This window comes from Colletotrichum godetiae (genome assembly GCF_030913485.1).
Source record: "Colletotrichum godetiae strain CBS 193.32 chromosome Unknown BDP55scaffold_38, whole genome shotgun sequence".
Taxonomy (NCBI): Eukaryota; Fungi; Ascomycota; class Sordariomycetes; order Glomerellales; family Glomerellaceae; genus Colletotrichum; species Colletotrichum godetiae.
Genome location: NW_026851286.1, coordinates 269,556 through 282,220, shown reverse-complemented (window position 1 = coordinate 282,220; position 12,665 = coordinate 269,556). Strand labels below are relative to the sequence as shown.

At 54.8% G+C, this 12,665-nt stretch overlaps 5 protein-coding genes across 5 annotated transcripts; 3 read left to right on the top strand and 2 right to left on the bottom strand.

The window, feature by feature from the left end:
* Positions 1–40: 40 nt before the first annotated feature.
* On the bottom strand, positions 41–1,069 carry BDP55DRAFT_558374 (uncharacterized protein; the record flags this gene model as incomplete). Its single annotated transcript, XM_060569795.1, has 1 exon — positions 41–1,069. The coding sequence occupies one exon, from the start codon at positions 1,067–1,069 to the stop codon at positions 41–43; it is 1,029 nt and encodes a 342-aa protein (XP_060426459.1).
* Positions 1,070–1,533: 464 nt separating this feature from the next.
* Positions 1,534–2,391, top strand: BDP55DRAFT_558444 (CHD5 domain-containing protein; the record flags this gene model as incomplete). Its single annotated transcript, XM_060569802.1, has 3 exons — positions 1,534–1,620; positions 1,715–1,901; positions 2,003–2,391. The coding sequence occupies 3 exons, from the start codon at positions 1,534–1,536 to the stop codon at positions 2,389–2,391; spliced, it is 663 nt and encodes a 220-aa protein (XP_060426458.1).
* An 882-nt stretch (positions 2,392–3,273) lies between these two features.
* Positions 3,274–6,304, top strand: BDP55DRAFT_251141 (V-type proton ATPase subunit A). Its single transcript, XM_060566275.1, has 4 exons — positions 3,274–3,492; positions 3,579–3,657; positions 3,724–5,754; positions 5,811–6,304. Exons 1-4 carry the CDS (start codon positions 3,364–3,366, stop codon positions 6,212–6,214), a joined length of 2,643 nt encoding a protein of 880 aa, XP_060426457.1. The 5' UTR covers positions 3,274–3,363; the 3' UTR covers positions 6,215–6,304.
* A 135-nt stretch (positions 6,305–6,439) lies between these two features.
* On the bottom strand, positions 6,440–9,545 carry BDP55DRAFT_696126 (endoribonuclease YSH1; the record flags this gene model as incomplete). The annotated part of the gene is made up of 5 exons (XM_060577550.1): positions 6,440–6,924; positions 6,984–7,716; positions 7,787–8,918; positions 9,235–9,332; positions 9,393–9,545. 5 exons carry the CDS (start codon positions 9,543–9,545, stop codon positions 6,440–6,442), a joined length of 2,601 nt encoding a protein of 866 aa, XP_060426456.1.
* A 1,138-nt stretch (positions 9,546–10,683) lies between these two features.
* Positions 10,684–12,164, top strand: BDP55DRAFT_558522 (uncharacterized protein; the record flags this gene model as incomplete). Its single annotated transcript, XM_060569811.1, has 2 exons — positions 10,684–11,458; positions 11,509–12,164. The coding sequence occupies 2 exons, from the start codon at positions 10,684–10,686 to the stop codon at positions 12,162–12,164; spliced, it is 1,431 nt and encodes a 476-aa protein (XP_060426455.1).
* Positions 12,165–12,665: the final 501 nt, after the last annotated feature.

Below are 12,665 nucleotides of genomic sequence, written 5' to 3'. Positions count from 1 at the left end.
GATTTTACCAGTTCCCTCCTCTATTCCATCAATATCACGATCACTGGTCTTCTGTACAGGGTGCCTCGTCATTGGAACCGTACATATCCCACCACGTCCGCGCCTTCCTCAGTGCTGCGGCTTCGATAGAGTCCTCAGCGCTAGTTGCTACTAGGCGCTCTTGAACATTCACGAATCTACCCCTATCGATTTGTCCCAGTACTGGCCAAGATGCTATTGTGCGTAGAAACGACCAGACTGACTCATTGGACCACCGGAGAGATTCTGCCAAACCCAAAGTCTCGTTATAAACCAACGAAATTGTCCCTCTGTCGTCTTTCCCTAGCCTATCAAGCAGATGAGCGAGGAAAGACCAGCCGGAAATATCTGAATGATGTCTGAAAGACCACTGCTTAGCACTATGAATCAGTGACACAAGCACGTCTAGCTCGGAAACGACCAGGAACGTCTTTGTCAACCACCGAGCATGAGTCCATGCATAATAGTTTCGCGGATGTCGCTCTCCAGCCATCATGACAACTGTTTCGATATCCTGTTGAACCACGAGAGCAAGCCTGGCATCACGGTATCGCTCCGACAGCCAGCGTCGATGGTTCCATAACGTCGGTGACTTTGTGTGTCGATGAAGTCGGCTGGTGAGCAGACTATCCACAAACCACTTCTCCCGTGCTAGATACGCCTTCATGGTGTTACCCGTGGAGATCGCATCGGAGAGAAGACGCTTCCTGGTGTTGGCGGCTGTGAGGTGCTCGGGGTCCATCAGAAGCAGTACGCTTGTCGCGGCCATCAGCTGCTCACGCCCCTCGGAGCCGTTGGCTTTGTACTTCTGGAGAATCTTTCTGGCGAAGAGAAAGGCCTGGACGATACGCAGCTTGGGGATCGCAACTGCATTTTCGTCTCGTAGGAAGTTTTCGTCCGGGCCCATTGGATGGCCCTGGCCTAGGATTTCAACTTCGAGGAGACCATCATCCTGCGGCTGGGCAAAAAGCCCGGAAATATCGTTAAAGATTTTCTCGTGGTCGCCTTGCTTTAGAGCAGCGATGATGTGCTTATTCAGAGCTCTCGACATTGCTGTATTGATGGGTGGGTGAACGGGGCCGTCTTGACTTTGAGCATGTCTGTCAGCCTCACGACAGACCGCTCGCAACGGAGATGGTTGTGTAACGGCAGCTCTTGGATCGTAAGCCCGAACCTCAGGAATGAACCCGAATCTAGGTTCAAGACGTTGAGGCCGTTCAGGTCTTGCTCTAATGGAATGTACACGCGGAAGTTGAAGGTGATTGGTTCTTGCTGTTTGCTCTTTGCTAAGGCGGCCAGTGGCTTACAGTGGCTAAGGTCCCCGCTAAAGATGCAATTCGCGGGGCAATGACATAGGACCACGTTTTCCCGCCCACCCAAGGGCACAATCGAGCCCGGTCACACACCTACCTATCGTCTCGCAACGACAACCTTTCAGCCTCGCCATTACAGACATGTGCCGATAGATACCCGAAACCGCTTGCGAGTCTGTGATCTTCAAAAGGGTTGTTCACCATGCCCTCTCTACTCGTCATCATCCTCGTGCTGGAGGTGTTCTCCCACCTGGTCAACACCGTCGGAGCTGCCGCCATCAACAATCTGGTCAGTCTTTTTTACCTCCCTTTGACTCCTCCCCGCCTCCGCCTCTGACAGGGCCGGTCGCGGAATGATCGCCGATTTGCTAACAGCTTAGCAGCTTTGGACAGCTATCAACTACCTTCCCGTCTCGACCGCCAAAGCAGCCGCGCAGCATCGAAAGCTGCAAGCCGACTTCCTCAAGACGCGAAAGGAACTGAATGCGACCAGCAGTCAGGATGAGTTCGCCAAGTGGGCCAAGCTCCGTCGTACGCACGACAAACAGCTGGAGCAGCTAGAGAAGAGCAGTATGTTACAAACACACAGGCTACGATGCGGCGGCTTACATGCCGGAACTGTATGGGAATCGGGATGGCTGACATTTTTCACTTTTTTACCAACCATACAGAGCAAACCCAGGAAGCATCGAAATCAACGTTTGACAAATACCTTACGGGCTTCCGCTGGGCCCTCACCAAAGTCCCTCAATACGGCCTGCCCTTTTGGTTCTCCAAGGAGCCCATGTTCTGGCTGCCGTACGGCTGGTTCCCCTACTACGCCGAATGGATCCTCTCGTTCCCCAAGGCCCCGATTGGCAGCGTTAGCATTGCCTCCTGGCAGTTGGCGTGTTCGGGCATGGTCACGTTGTTGACCGAGCTGATTGTCTCGGTTGTGGGACTCGTGTTCGTGGCGAAGCAACAGGACAAGGGAAAGCCGGTCAAGGTTCCTGCGTCATCAGGTAAAACGGCGACCAAGACCGCGGCTGGTTCGTCTGAGACGGCGAAGAAGGAGTTGTGATGCGGCTACCTCGGGCAACTGTGCCGACGTAGCGAGGACCCAAGGCAAGCACATATTAAATAAAGCAAATGTCTTTTGGCTCATATGGAATGGACCCAACGGTGTGACGCTAGAAATCTCGGTCGTCCACAGCCTCGGTCAAGTTTCCGCAGGAAACCGACCAGGTAGAATCTAGTGACGACGCAGTCTAGCAAGCGGAGCGAAATTGCTACATCCGTGCCTGGGCATCTAGACGCTGCAGTCTTTGTTTAATGCTACGGCCGCATGCTTGGGTATCCTACGAAAGAAGGAAGGTTTTATGGAATGTATCTCGTCTAATTTTGACGCAAAGTTCTTAATTGCAAGGCTAAGACTTTGTAACACGATCAAGAATAACCCTTGGCAGGGTATTTGGGGTTTGCTCTAGGCGTCATATTGACTTTGGTGACCATTTGAGTCCTTGCGGACGGCCAACAAAGCTTCGAAAGCGCCATCGTCACGTGTAGAAATCATCTTTGAGCGAAGGTTGGTGGTTAGTAGTGATAGCAAGTTAAGCTCAGGAAATGGTGCTGCTCGCAATAGCAGCTCTGAATCTGAGAAGCCGATGCTGGTCGAGGCACTCAAGAGGCAAAAGCGCAATTTCCAGATGTGAAACGACCTGGTTGCAGGTTTCGTTGACATAGTCTATACCGTTGAGTTGGTTGTGAATGTAGAGGAAAGAAGTAAGAAGAGTCTGCTGTGGATATTTCGCAAAAATATTTGCGAGTGAAAGTGCACCGCCACAGTCCACTTCGAGGTCGCGCCACACTGCGAGGTTGTAGGACAGACCCATTTACCGGATTAACCAACCGGCCGAAGACCGTGCTCAGCCCCATCGTGCATTCGCTCGGGAGGCAACGACATCAACTTAGCAGCTCTGTGTTTAGTACTTGCATCGACAAGCTTGATCAACAACCCCCATCGAACGGTTCGGAGCTCCCGCCATACATCAAAATGGCGCCGGCACAGGATACCATGTTTCGCTCGGCGAACATGAGTATGGTGCAGCTGTACATTTCGAACGAAATCGGTCGCGAGGTTGTCACAGCCCTTGGAGAGCTTGGTCTCCTCCAGTTCCGTGATGTACGTCGCCAACGCCCTCCCCCCCCTTCATGGATACTGTCTAGGTCGACACGAACATCGGAGCTGACCAGGCGTGATTAATCTAGCTCAATGGCGATGTCAGTGCTTTCCAGCGCACCTTTACTCAGGAGATTCGAAGACTCGACAATGTCGAACGCCAGCTGCGTACGTCATCATTCCCCCAACCGCGCATCACGAATCCCAAGGTGGGATGAACTAACATCGCGGCAGGCTACTTCTACGCCCAGATGGAGAAGGCAGGCATTCCTCTTAGAAAGTTCGATGTCGATGCCGAAAGACTCGCCAACCCATCGACCTCCGAGATTGACGAACTCGCCGAGCGAAGCCAGAGCCTCGAGCAGCGCGTATTCCAGCTTAACGACAGCTACGAGACCTTGAAGAAGCGCGAAGTCGAACTTACCGAGTGGCGCTGGGTCCTCCGCGAGGCCGGTGGCTTCTTTGACAGAGCCCACGGCAGCGTCGAGGAAATTCGCGCTTCCACTGATAACGACGACGCTCCTCTCCTCCAGGATGTCGAGCAGCACAACTCGGCCCCCGAGGTCGAGCGGTCCTTCTCTGGCATGAACATTGGCTTCGTGGCTGGTGTTATCAATAGGGACCGTGTTGCCTCCTTCGAACGCATTCTCTGGAGAACACTCCGTGGAAACTTGTACATGAACCAGTCTGAGATCCCCGAGCCGCTCGTTGACCCCACCAACAACGAGGAGATCAACAAGAACGTCTTCGTCATCTTCGCCCACGGCAAGGAGATCCTGGCCAAGATTCGCAAGATCTCCGAGTCTATGGGTGCTGAGGTGTACAACGTGGACGAGAACAGCGACCTTCGTCGTGACCAAATCCACGAGGTCAACGCTCGCCTTAACGACGTTCAGAACGTTCTCCGCAACACGCAGCAGACCCTGAACGCTGAGCTCACCCAGATCTCGCAAGCATTGTCCGCCTGGATGGTCCTGGTCACCAAGGAGAAGGCTGTGTACAACACCCTCAACAACTTCTCGTACGACCGTGCTCGCAGGACCCTCATTGCCGAGGGTTGGTGCCCGACGAATGATCTGCCATTGATTCGCTCGACGTTGCAGAACGTTACGAATCAAGCAGGACTCTCGGTGCCTTCCATTATCAATGAGATCCGCACCAACAAGACTCCGCCTACGTACATCAAGACGAACAAGTTTACTGAGGCGTTCCAAACTATTGTCAACGCTTACGGTACCCCCACCTACCAGGAGGTCAACCCGGCCCTCCCTGTTATTGTCACCTTCCCTTTCCTCTTCGCTGTCATGTTCGGTGACTTTGGTCACGCCGTCATCATGGTCTCCGCCGCACTCGCTATGATTTACTGGGAAAAGCCTCTCAAGAAGGTCACTTTCGAATTGTTCGCTATGCTTTACTACGGAAGATACATTGCCTTGGTCATGGGTCTTTTCTCCCTCTTCACTGGTCTTATCTACAACGATGTCTTCTCCAAGTCCTTGACGCTGTTCGACAGTGCCTGGAAGTGGGATGTCCCCGACGACTACAAGCCTCCTCAGACTCTGACTGGTAAGCTCAACGACCACGGGTACCGCTACCCCTTCGGTCTGGACTGGAGATGGCACGAGACAGACAACGACCTTCTCTTCAGCAACAGTTACAAGATGAAGATGAGTATCGTTCTGGGTTGGGCTCACATGACCTACTCCCTCATCTTCGCTTACGTCAACGCCAAGCACTTCAAGAAGCCCGTTGATATCTGGGGTAACTTCGTTCCCGGAATGATCTTCTTCCAATCTATCTTCGGATACCTCGTCATGTGCATTCTCTACAAGTGGTCCGTCAACTGGAGCGACCCGCAGAACCCTCGCAACCCCCCTGGACTGTTGAACATGTTGATCTACATGTTCCTGCAGCCCGGCAAGCTCGAGGACGGTGCGCAGCTCTACCCCGGACAGGCCACCGTACAGGTTTTCCTCCTGCTTTTGGCCGTTATCCAAGTCCCGGTCCTGTTGTTCCTGAAGCCTTTCTGGCTCCGCTGGGAGCACAACCACGCTCGCGCCAAGGGTTATAGGGGCATTGGAGAGAGCTCTCGCGTTAGTGCTCTCGACGGCGACGATGACGAGGACCACGGACTCAACGGTCGCCCCAGCTTTGAGTCTGATGGCGAAGGCGTTGCTATGATCACGCAGGACCTGCACGGTGACGGCGAGCACGAGGAATTCGAGTTCAGCGAAGTCATGATTCACCAGGTCATCCACACTATCGGTAAGGAATACGAGACTTAACAACCAAGATTGCAATGACACTAACGATGGATACAGAATTTTGCTTGAACTGCGTTTCCCACACAGCCTCTTACCTTCGTCTCTGGGCCTTGTCGCTTGCTCACCAGCAGCTCAGTTCCGTGCTTTGGTCCATGACCCTTGGACCCGCCCTTGGTTTCTCTGGCATCTTTGGTTCTATCGCTATCGTTGTGGTCTTCTACATGTGGTTCTTCCTCAGTAAGTTATTTGGCCCCCTCTTCTCTGAACAACGACTAACAACACACCCAGCTATTGCCATCTTGGTCATGATGGAAGGTACCAGTGCCATGTTGCACTCCCTTCGTTTGGCCTGGGTCGAGTCCTTCTCCAAGTTCGCAGAGTTTGCCGGTTGGGCCTTCCAGCCCTTCTCTTTCACTACGACGTTAGAAGAGTCTGAAGAGCTGAAGGAGTACCTCGGTTAAGAGGCTTCAGCTTGAGGTTTCTCAAGAGTGTGATTGTCTACATTTTGTTTTTCATTGTAACCTTAGTCCCTCTGTAACATAGCTCAATGCACTAGAGCATTAAGTATCTAAACTTGCTGGACCTTGCGTAGTTGTGAGTGTGATGGCTATACTACATGACAGCGTGTAAAACGCCGTGAAATGAACCTTTTGCATCCAATATGGAATAAAAACCTCGTAGAACCCTTAACCCCAAAGCGGAGCCGTGACCTCGGCGGCGTGCTCGCAAACTCGTCTCACACGATCAGCAAAGGCCTTGTGACTGCACTCCACCTCCAGGTCCTCCAACCACACGACGGCCTCCATCTTGTCGACCTTGATACGGATGCCCGGCACGGGGATGCCGAGCTTGATGAGGCGCTCAATCTCTGCGCGGCGCCGCGCCTCAAGCTTCTTCTCCTGCTCCGCCTCCTCGTCATCTTCGGACACGTCCATGGACGCGTCGCTGGCGTCATCGGCTTTAATTGCCTTCGTAGCTGCGGCGGCCTCGTCCTCAGGCTGCAGCGGGAGACGAGGCTCGGCGACGGGGTTGACGTTGTCGGCGCCGAATTGGGCTTCGAGGAACATGAGGAAGCGCTCGAGGCGTTCTGTGGCTGGAACGTTTGCGTGGGGGTTTCTGGGGAGGGGTTTGGGGGCGTGGTCGTGGTCGTGGCTGTGGGAGGCCGCGGAACCTGGGGTATAGAGAGTTAGCGTAATGTAAGAGACTTTTGGTTAATGAGGGGGGACATACGTTTTACTGCTGCGGGACTGCTTTCGATGGAGAACAGGCACGCCATGACAGCGTCGGCGATACCGTCGTTGAGCATGTTGCCCTCCCACTCGAGCTCGACCTCTCCGTCGCTGTGATACCTCACGGCGACGCAGCCCATGACCAGGTACGCGGCCACGAGGCGAGCGACTTCCTCGTCGGCCACCTCCTCGCCCATCTCCTGGTCTTCATCATCGCCTTCGCCTTTCTCGGTCCCGTTTCCGTTTCCGTTGCTGCCGTTGGCGACCACTGCACCGTCAACGGCCGTCTTGCCGCCATCGTGGGCCGGGTGACCTTTGCGCATCTCGGGGAGCTCCTCAACGCTGCCAAAGACGCCCTCGAGACCCCAGCGTACGAGGTCGACGCCGGCGGCCGTGAGGCGGAGGCGCTGCTTGCAGGTGATTGTGGTGGTGTTGAGGCCGGCGTACTCGCGCAGGTCCTCGGGCGCCATGAGGGAGAGCTTGAAGTCGTTTTGGACGAGGACGCCGGTGACGAGCTGCTGCGGTAGGGAGGTGGGGTCGGAGAGGGAAGTCGGGGGAGGGATGGTGGCGAGCTTGCCGACGACTTTGGCCGTCTTGTCCTGCTTGAAGGGGATGCGGAGCTCTTCGCAGTTTTTGGGGCTAAAGACCTTAACTTTGGCCGTCTTGCTTGCGTTGAGGGAGAGGAGCTTGGATTTGAGACGCATCATGTTGTGTTGTTCACCGTGGACGAGGATCTTTGGAGGGTATTAGTATTATGAACGATTCCTCGGAAGTTTGGTATAGGGGGAGAAGTGGTTCACTTACTACCACGGGAGCCGCAACCTCCTCGATAAACTCACGGTTCTCCGTGCCGTCAACGTGAGCTGCAAAGGAGTACTCGGCGACGCTGCACCGACGGGGGATGAAGACCTTTTCGCTTTCCCCGCCGGGACCGCGTCGAGCACCAGCCGTCGTCCGGCTCATGACGGCCTGGATCTGGTCGGGCTCCTGCATGATTTGCTTGGCCATGGTGCCCTCGACGCTGTAACCAGTGATGATAACGCCGTTCTTGTCGTTGGGGGCCCACCTCTCGAGGAGCTCTCTGCTCACGCCGTTCTGCAGCATACCGGGACTGGCCAGCATGACGCAGCCGCCGACGTCGTCGAAGCGGTCGAGATTCTTGAGGGAGCGGATGTACTTGAAATCCCAGGGCCCGCCCTTGCCGGAGCCGTCGCCTGAGGCCTCGGCCTCGGCCATGCGCTCGCGGAAGAGGCGCTTAATATTGTCGTTCATGGCGCCGACGTAGGTCTGGTAGACGACCATGCACTTCCTGGCGAGGTTACTGGCGTAGTAGATTGGGAATCGTTGGAAGTCAGCGTGCTTGCCCCAGTACTCATCCAGGATGAGCAGAAGCTCCTGTGCTCTACCGAGGGCGAAGACGGGCATCAAGACCCTGCCTCCGCGATTAAGGATGCTGGTGATGGACTTCATCAAAGCCTGCTCGCGCTCAAGGCGGGGTACGTGGGATGCAATGCCGTATGTCGACTCGGTGATGAGAACATCGATCATGACGCCCTTGGGGACTTCTGCTGAGACCAAATGTCTATCCTGCTCTCGGGAGTAGTCTCCGGTGAAGAAGATTTTGAGACCTGCGATCTCAATGAGGAACATGGCGGCTCCGAGGACATGACCAGCAGGATAAGGCGTAATCCGGATAGAGGAGATGGTGTGTGTGGTGTGGTAATCGATGGCCTCGATTTGAGGAAAGGTGTTGAGATGGTCTGCTTCCGTGTAGACCGGCTGTGATGTCGGGTTGGACGAGGTATTTCCAACTCGGACACTGTCTTGAATGAGCCACTTGTAAATGGCCTTTGTGGGATGGGTCATGAAGACCCGGCCTCTGAAGTTAGTCTTTGATAAGACATATGGCAATGAAGCCGCATGATCGACGTGGAAACTGCCACTTATTAGCATGTTCAACACCAAAGTGTCATACAACACCAAATTCTCTAGGGCGACAACGCCAAGAGCTATCACAACAACGAGGACGGCAAGGCAAGGCAGGTGGGAAGAAAGAAGTCTTTTGTATTGTTTCTGTGTACAAGAATGAAATAGCATAAGAGGCGTAGCAAGAGGCTCCATCAGGTGTCAGAGTCGCCGAGAGGCACTCGCTGTCCCTGAGCCAGGGGCATGATCCCAGGTTTTGATTTCCAAGTTCATTCACCGCCTTGCCCTGTGATCCAACAGCATATGGGAGGAGGAGGGGGGCTTACTGGCTGATTAGAAGTACATCGACGGTACTAAGGTCGAAGTCATCGAAGAAAGGCAGCGCCGCAAGGCCATCGTATGCTGGGTGTTGGCCAGCATCGAGCTATGGGAACGGTAGTTAGTATCTGCCTGTTCAATTGACGAAGGGAGGTTCAGCCCATACCATTACTGTCTTGCCCTTGTATTGGATGATGTGACATGACCTGCCGACTTCGTTGCCGCCTCCAAGACAGAGAAACATCAGCTCGTCGGCAGGGTCGACCGGTTCCTCGGAGACGGTGGCGGCCATGGCCGAAGCCTTTCTCTTCGATGCCATGGTTGCAAGTGTCGCAAGTCGCAAACAGTCGATCGGTCTGTAATCGCAAAAATCGCACCGATAGGTGGCGGTTAGTTTTCGATCAGATCATCTGTAGCAAATGAATCGGCGCGAGATGGGTCGTCGATGAGGCGGTGACGATACTGCCACAAGCCGGAGCAGAGAAGTTGAGTTGCAAGTGGCAGGAGGTCAGCGGGCTACGCGCAGAGCCAAAAGGGTCGCGTAAAAGTTGGCGGCAGCTGTCTGGTCCGCTACCAAGCTTCAGCCTGAACGCTTGGACTGTGTTGCGCTTGGGTGGGGACAAGGCTGCGCTATCACGTGACTTTAAATGAACGCGGTCCTCAATTCTTTCTAGCGACAGCTCCTGCTTCCACATACCCAGTAACCCGTTACTCCGACCATCACCAGACGACGAACACGACAGAGCAATACGCACGCGCGAACATCAAGCTGTCACCGAAACAATATTCCTGCGAGTCCGACGCGATCGGGAAAGTTTGTTATTTGGCCGACTAGACCTGCACGTCAGATGGGCAGAGTCGCGTGAGGATTGCTCAGGCTGTCCAGCTTGCTGAGCTTCACCAGAGCGAGCGACTTCTGACCAACCTCTCGATTCGATCGCAACCTATCTCTACTATTTGTAATAACAGCTGTGAAGATGGCGCAACCCCAGCCTCAGATGCCACAGAGGGCATTCTCGCCTCCTCAACCTACACCTTCTCCCGCTGCGACGCAAGCCGGCTTTGCGCCTCCGCCTAATAAAAGACCGCGACTTTCCCCTGGAGCAACTCCCCAACCCGAATCGCCATATTCAACTTCACCTTATGCACCAAGCCCAGGCGCGCCAGTCACTCCTTCCACGGCCGCGACGTCTGCTGCGTCTCCCATCTATTCAAACGCCCAGCAGCAGCAGCAGCAAGCTGCGACCCCGACCTACACGGGACCTTACCAACACACAAACGGCAACACCACCCCAGCTCTTGCTCTACCATCGGCTCCGACACCTCCACCGCAGGTATCAACCCCGCAGCCACCGGCGCCGCCTACTTTACCGCAATACACCACAGCAACTCTGGCCCTCGGCACCAATAACACACCTGGCACGCCCATCATGCAACAGCCTTCGACTCCCGGCGCGATGGGTCCGCCCTCAAGACCTCCCGATCGACCACAGAAAGAGTACGAGTACGACGTCACGGATTCGCTGGCAGGCACGGGCATCGATCTACGAGCTGAAGAGCAGTTTCTGTCCGAACTGTACGTTCCGGAATCGAGAACCGGCTTCGCTCCTTACCCTCAAGGCAACAAGGGAAGCTTCTACGGCGCGGGCCCTGCGAATCAGCCTGCTCAGCCTGCCGGCACCGATACTCAAAACCAGTTGGTAGCACAGGCGGCGGAGAAAGCATGGCAGGAATCCGCAAAGCGCCTGGCTCAGACCAGGACCATGGAGTTGAACAACGCTTTCTTGCAAGTTCCCGTTGTCTACCGAAAAGCAGAGAAGTTTGCGAGAGATCAAGGCCTGTTGCTCAACCTGGAGGTTAAGAATAGCAACCAGCCTATGGGGCGGATGCGTCTGCCTGAGGAGTTTCCCACGCCTACTGTGACGGCAACCACCAAGAAAGGACCAGACTCTACTATGGTGACAACGACAGGAACCTGGATACCTCAAGAGGCTTTCTTGGTCGACCAGTTGGCACTGTTGTCGCTGGCTACTAAACAGCGGCTCAGAACGCTCATAGAGGATTCTCACCGGATTGCGAAAAATCGTCAGACTTCGTCCCATGGTGAAGTCCCAGAGGAATGGCAAGTGGCTGCGGCACCGCTCAAAAGCGCACCGGAGACTCAAACAGAAGATGGAACACAGCAGAGTGCGACTGAAAACGGCGCCAGTCCTCGCCCCAGCGCCCAGAAACGTTCGTATACGTGTTTCCTGTTTAAATGTAACATGCTGACTCTTACTCAGGCCCTCTCGAAGATTCTAGTTCCAGCCAGGCAAGCAAGGTTCAGAAGATCGCTGCTACGAATACCATGAGTCACACAGTCCGCGAAGTAGGCAAGGCTGAGAGAGACTGGGAGGAGAGACGACTACGGAAGCGCAACGCCCGAAAGGACGGGACCGCAGAGGTCGCATCGACGCCATCTCGTGCCGGTTCCGTCGCGCCTGGGACTCCTGGCGGCTCGGCACCTGATTCGGAGAAGGCCATCTCGAAGAAGGAACAGAAGAAACTTGATGCTGTGAAGAAGGCAGAGGCTAGCAGCCATGCAAATCAGAACATCACGAGTAGCATGTTTGTCGGCATGCCCAAGACAGGATCGCTTTTCGGAAAGAAGAAAGGTGGCAAGTCATACTCTTGGATGACAGGCGGCAGTGGAGCCAGCACGCCGAGACTTGGCACGCCCGGAAAGGCGGGTGCCGCAGCTGCTTCGGGTCCTCCTGCTCCCGCCAACCACGCGCTTACCGTCGAGGGCCGCGCACGACTTGGGAACTGGCGCGAGGATAAGGAAAAGGGCAAAAATATTCAAGTACGAGATTGGGTGGCAGCCCTGGAGGGTGACGAAATCGAACTGAGGGCCATGCAGGCGGCTTACGATAAGCTGGACACATCGGAGCCCAAATAGAAGAAGGGCACCGAAGACTCCAAGGCAAAAGAAGTTGTGTATTTTTATTAGCATGGCGTTACGCAGACAGCATGGATCGGAAAGGGCGGTCGGTCTGCATATCTAGCAGTATCTTTCAGGGGGTGAAAAACGGGCCAAAGCAGTTGGGGCCACGAAGATGCCAAACGACCCAGCCTACATATCCAGGAGAAAGGATGGAAGGACTCCTTTCCATATTGGCTTCGGAGACAGGCAGCGAGATACGTTCGCTCAGAGCCTCTCGTCTTCAAACGGGAGACTTAGTGAAAAGTCGTCAAATACAAATCGTTTGCCAGTACATCAGGGTTTTCACGGGCTAACCTTCCCAGAGAGGGAGATAAGTGAGTGAGAGAATATTATGAGTAAGCGACTGCTGGCAGCCCATCACGGTACGCGAACGATGCATGTCTCGGGCTTCTCTCGGATGGCACACCAGACTCTTATTCGTCGACGTGTACGCAAGCGGCGACCTCACTTGTGAGA